The sequence below is a fragment of the Cyprinodon variegatus genome, unplaced genomic scaffold, assembly GCF_000732505.1.
Source record: "Cyprinodon variegatus isolate N-32 unplaced genomic scaffold, C_variegatus-1.0 Scaffold525, whole genome shotgun sequence".
In the NCBI taxonomy this organism is placed as follows: domain Eukaryota; kingdom Metazoa; phylum Chordata; class Actinopteri; order Cyprinodontiformes; family Cyprinodontidae; genus Cyprinodon; species Cyprinodon variegatus.
This window is the reverse complement of record NW_015150978.1, coordinates 243,837-249,981: the sequence shown is the minus strand read 5'-3', so window position 1 is coordinate 249,981 and position 6,145 is coordinate 243,837. Positions and strand designations below refer to the sequence as shown.

Sequence of the window (6,145 nt, the reverse complement as noted above, 5' to 3'; positions counted from 1 at the left end):
GGTGGCAGTAGTGTTCTTTGACAAACATGGATGCCTCCAGTAAAGCACATTCAGATGACAATTACTCTTAATTAAAAACACTTATCATTTATTGAACAGCATGTAATAATTTCATATTTAAAGAACTTTCAGAAGCTTAAATTCTGAATTTGACCAAACTTTTCCTTTAAAAGAGCAAATTAAAACAATGATGTCAACATGAATATATAAACTATACAATATTTCTATCTAATCATTTCCATGTGTGAGCAATTTTTAAAGTCTCTACTTTACCTACTGTACATTGACCTGAACAAAAGACAGATGAAGGATAGAGAATAAAGAGAAAAAACAAAACGGTAAAATCCCAGCATCTGAAAGATGTGGAGGATGTTTTTAGCCTGGATCTAATTTTAGCTCAGGTTGACCTACAAATAGAAACTCCTCGCTTGGCATTCATGAATGGCCGGGGGAGGTGGTGCTGCACTGTGTTGCGGGGGATAGAGGGAGGAGGGCTCGGTGTTATACCTGATGGGCTATTCTTAGCTCCACTGTTGCCTAATTTCAGCCTGCTTCCCATTATAGACCGGCTAAAAATAGATGCACAGAAACTGGAGGTTGTTGCAGAAAACAACAACAGAATGGATGGAGGAGGCTGTGAGTGCAGCCATACTGGGAAGAATACATATAGAACATGGGAATAAAAATAATCAAAGGGAGATTTTTAACCTCTTAAAAGCCACCTGGTCGCCGGCAACCATTTTTAAAGCGTTTTAAAGCAACTAACGACTCAGAAATGCTGGTGACATTAAAAGTTCAAAGCCCCACAGCTCTGGAACTGTTATACTTAGAGGTCTGAAATGTGTGGGCTGCTCAGTAGAGCAGTGGGTAGCACTGCTGCCTCCCAGCAAGAAGGTTCTGGGTTCAATTCCTGGCCTAGGGTCTTTCTGCATGGAGTTTGCATGTTCTCCCTGAGAATGTGTGGGTCCTCCTACAGTCCAGAAACATGACTGTTAGGTTGATTGGCTTCTCTAGATTCTCCTTAGGTGTGCGTGAATGTTTGTGTTGTGTGTCTCTGTGTTGTCACTTGCTGTACGTTTGCATTCTGTTAAATTTTAGATAGATGCATTTGCATTTTATTGATATAGAATAAAGATTGGGAAAATTAACTCTGTTTCAATTATTCTTTCTCTTCGGCCACAGCAACCATAAGTTGGTGTCCTGAAGCATTAAACTTGCATTTAACCCATAGAAACCCTAAATCAGACATGTAACGTGTAGAAAAAATGTAATAAAATGAGACATGGCTGTTCTCAAGCATGTTCTTAATTAATTCTGTTCGAAAAGACCTATTATTTTCAGAAACTAGAAGGTGTTAGCTTTCAAAAGATGTGTCACACATGTAATTTGGACTTACAGTTCCTCAGTTATTTGCTTTTCCCTTTGGGTATGCAGAATAGACGAGGTTTATCGGAAATTAGGTGGGTGTTAAGAGGTATATGGAGTAAATTTTGTTCCATCAATATTCCATTCGTTACCCAGTCTAAGGGAAATTTCTTTGATTGTTTCAAAGGAAAACGTCATGGTGCTGAAGAAGTCTCCTTGGTGTTAAATGCCATTAGAGGGGCTTTGGGAAAGCAGGAAGGTGGATCAAAACCTCAGGCGTAACTTTCTTAAGGACTGTTGTGGACGCCCACCAATAATTTCAATTTAAAAAAATTGACATTTATGCACTATTTTTGCACGCCACATATCACTTTACTTGGATTTATCACTTTACTTGGATTAACACTTTTACTTGGATTTATCACTTTACTTGGATTATCACTTTACTTGGATTTATAATTTTACTTGGATTATCACTTTACTTTGATTTATCACTTTACTTGGATTTATCACTTTACTTGGATTATTACTTTACTTGGATTTAGTTTTACATATGCATATATATATATATATATATATATATATATATATATATATATATATATATATACAGAAGAGCTATATGTGTATATATTTTTAGCTTTTTTATTTTTTTTTTATCTTTATTATCTTATGTAGTTGGATGTGTATATATATATAAAACTGTAACTGGAGCGTGTAACAAAAGTAATTTCCCTCTGGGGTTATTTAAGTATTTCTGATTCTGAATACATTGACTTTGGCTCTCAACAATATTTGGGACAGTTTTCTAAATCTGATTTTGCTGCTTTTGAAGGAGGATAATCACTGATGTAGCTGAAAGGGAAAACATCCAATCCACATTTTTCTGGATGTATGGATGAATGAAGCTGAAATTGTGTACATACTAGGGAGGCATGGTATATTGCTGTTGGCATCGGAATCGGCTGTTATTCATCCTTTTATTTATACATTAATGTTTAACTACCCATAAATATAAATATCAGTGTATTTTTGTTCTTTTGTGCTCCATACAATAGGAAAGCATTCAATGAATGTGTTTGAGCTCATTTTTGGAAAATACAATCCCTATTGAAAGCATTTGTGACGAGTAACCTTAAGTCCATCCGCCACCACCCTTAAAGTGTCTCCATCAACTTTCCTCATAAAGTTACTCCCTTAATCAAAACGCTTTGTTTTGGTTCTTTTTCCCAACAACAGAATACAGAACACTGAGCTATTTCTAGACTCATCCTTTAGTTTAATGCTAAATTGATCCCCTGCTGTTCACTCACACCTCTGCTGCAAGCAGAACATACATCCCATATCTCACCTTCAGAACAACAAAAGCTGTTCTTTGTTCTGTGGTGTAAAACTGTAGTTATATTAAAAGGAAAACCACCAACTAAAACTGATTTTCTGCAGACAGACGTATCCAGTCTGTTCTTTGTCGGCTTTTCTGTCATCGGTTTATTTTTGTCCCGATGCCTTTGGTTGTTCTGTGATCGCCGGTCTTTGTCTGTGTCTCTCAACGCCGCCTCATTTCGCCCTCGGTTTATTCTAACCATTTGTCTGTCGTGCTTCTCTGAGCAGCTGCTGATCAACAAAATAAAGCGGAACTCATTTTAGCAAACTTCCTGAGGTTTTTTTTTTATTCAGTTCGCTCTGTTTGAGTATATTTCACAACCCGGTCTCATTTTCTGACACTTTATAAAAGAGCGAGCTTTCGGCTCCTATTTCCTTTTTTGCCAAATGTTTAAAAGTCATCCTTCTTTTCCTCTTTTCCCCAGAACATAAATCTTTAACTTTATTTTATTAGAAATTAGCACCTTTCTCTGAATGATCCTACGCCTATTCTTCCTGTCAGATGCATAAAACAGACTCTCTAAGTGGGATCCGACTTCTTTCATTTTCTTCTCATACTGATTACTAAAATGTGTCTTTGATGAAATCTTCCAGTCGTTTAATTCTCTGCTCTTTTTCTCTGGTTTCAGCTTTGATGTGGAGAATGGGTTATCAGTGGGGCGCAGCCCCCTGGACGCCCAGGGCAGCTCCGGTTCTGGTCTGGTCCTGCAGGCCAACTATCCACACAGCCAGAGGCGGGAATCCTTTCTCTACCGCTCTGACTCGGACTTTGACCTTTCACCCAAAGGTCCCTCCAGGAATCCATCCTCAGCCAGCGATCTGTGAGTTCAACTCCTTCACCTGTGATTGGTTAACTTCTTCTATCCTTTTTTGCAGGAAAACCTTTCTTGCACATGGAGTTTCTCCTCCTCTACGGTCTCACCAATAACCTCAAAATAAATAAAACTTCATAAAAAGATAATTTTTTTAACTCTAAACCTCTTAAATCTCTACTTTTCCTGATGATTCCTATGAACACATGATTTACATGCATGGTCATTATAGAGGGACTTTTATTCCATTATTGCTCCCAAAAAAATAAATAAATTAAATTACATTAAAACTTGGAAAAAATTAATCAAGAAATAACACTTTGAGCAACTTAATAAAAATCAAACATTTTGAACTTTTTCATAAATTTTCATTTTTCCAATTTCATTTATTTTTTAATTTCAATCCCAATAAATATACTCTTGGTGCACTGACCAATAAAAATACAAATAAATAGAAATGCATCTTTGTTCCATAATTCAGAGGACAGCCCACCCCAGAACGGAAAAGAATATTATCTGCAAATTGCAGTTAAAAAAAAAGTATTTATAGAACTCAATCAGAAACAGAGAAATTGCAGAAAATTGAATAAAATAAAATAAAATCTAAAAACAACAACTGGAAAATGTTAAATGAATTGATCTGAGAAAACAGCAAAGTTACTCTAAAAACCTCTTTTGTCTAAAAAAAAGATGTTTTATTTCTGGATTGTCTTTTATTAATCCATTTTTTAAAGGTGTTCTTTGCTTTCTGCAATAATGGATCAAAATTTACTCCATAGCTGGTAATCTGCTAAATAATCGAACAAGTTCTTTTCTTATTCAGTAACGCAATGTTTATTGTCCAACTTGGTCATTTAACAATAAACAGACACTGAGAGAGAACAGGTCCCACACTTTATTTAAGTTTATAAAAATAAAGTCATATTTGAAAGACTTTTAGCTTTTAAGCGCAGTAAAATAAAACACTACATGTAAGTAGGCCTATTATAAATGGTTGGAAGAGTAGATCTTAATCTCAGTAGCTGCCCTTCTGTTACAAATGTGTGCAAAGCTTGGTCGATATTCTGCTAACGTTGGAGAAAAAAAACATTTTCACCTTTGCTATGTTTCAACTAAATACGAAATAAAATTCAAATCACTTGAAACATTTTGTTCAAATAAGTATTTATCATCATCTTAATGGGTTTTTCTTCCCAGTTGTTACGGCTTTGTTGTTGATCTTATTACTTGTGTGGTGAGGAAAAAACAACACGCATCTTCTTAGAGCAAAAACAGTCTTTAAAATAAAAAAATTCCATCAAGCAGATTTATTTTTGTAGCAGCAATTCGCCCAGAATGATGGCTGATATTAGTGGGTTGTTTTTGTATCAGAATCGGCGCCTATGTCCATGTTTTCACCCGAGTCTTCGGTGTGTTCAGCGTGTACGGCGCTCCCTAAATCTGCTTTTATGTCATCTTTAAATTACTGATAGATCTATTTACTATTTAGACTTGTTTTACACCGACTAATGGAAATAAGTTTTCTCGGCGAGGACGTTAATAACAGCGTTTTTATTGGTCCCCAAATGGACTGCCCAGAAGTTTAGAGGAGGAAAATTTGTAAAAACAGGATTTGAAAAAGATGCAATTAATGAAAATCAGTTTCCATTCATAAACATTATACAGTAAAATAAAATCTGGAAAAGAAATAAATCAAAATAAATAATTTGTAAAATAAAATTTGGTAAATATAATCGAAGAACGCATCTATGGAGTCAGAAAGGGGTCAAAATGTTTGTAAACTTTTGTTCTTAGTTGAAACCGCACAGATAAAAGTTGAAACTGAAAAAATAAAAGTTGATATTAAATGTCATATTTTTACCTTATAAACTAAAAAAGCAGACATAAAATAATAAGAATGAAATCTAAATACACATCAAATAGTGGTTGAACTTTTAGATTAGATTAGATTAGCTTTATCGATCTCACAGCGGAGAAATTCACTGGTCACATATTGGCATAGTAATTAAAGAAGAAGGTGCAAACAAGGAGGAAAAAGTCGCATTAAGAATAAACAAGCAAGCACTGTATATACAGTTTATACAAGATAAGAATAAGAATTAAGTGCAAGTGTACATGTATCACACACAATGAAAAAAAATAAATAGGAAATAAAAAAATAAAAAATACAAGGGAGTAACACAGAAATTTGATGTAACATATGTATAAAGGCAATATAAATCATGCTAAAAACCTTTTTGTTTTTCATTCAGAAGTTTTTTTTATTTTTTATTTCCACTTTTAAAATGAGGTCACATGTTTTCAATAATATTGGAACAAAATTCTCCCCATAATGTTGGAGGTACTGAACACAATTTTAATAAAAATCTATTTTTCTGTTATATATCTAGTCTCTTAATATATATATCTAGACGACATTTTTTTAATTTCCACTTTTAAAATGAGGTCACATGTTTTCAATAATATTGGAACAAAATTCTCCCCATAGTGTTGGAGGTACTGAACACAATTTTAATAAAAATCTATTTTTCTGTTATATATCTAGTCTCTTAATATATATATCTAGACGACATTTTTTTAATTTC

At 34.2% G+C, this 6,145-nt stretch overlaps 1 protein-coding gene across 1 annotated transcript in view; it reads left to right on the top strand.

The window, feature by feature from the left end:
* LOC107095126 (cAMP-specific 3',5'-cyclic phosphodiesterase 4D-like) overlaps positions 1–6,145 on the top strand; it is a 77,457-nt gene that overhangs the window by 48,781 nt on the left and 22,531 nt on the right. The window contains exon 2 of the mRNA XM_015391102.1: positions 3,378–3,569. Within this exon, the coding sequence (XP_015246588.1) occupies positions 3,378–3,569 (192 nt within the window). The remainder of the gene's footprint in view (positions 1–3,377; positions 3,570–6,145) is intronic.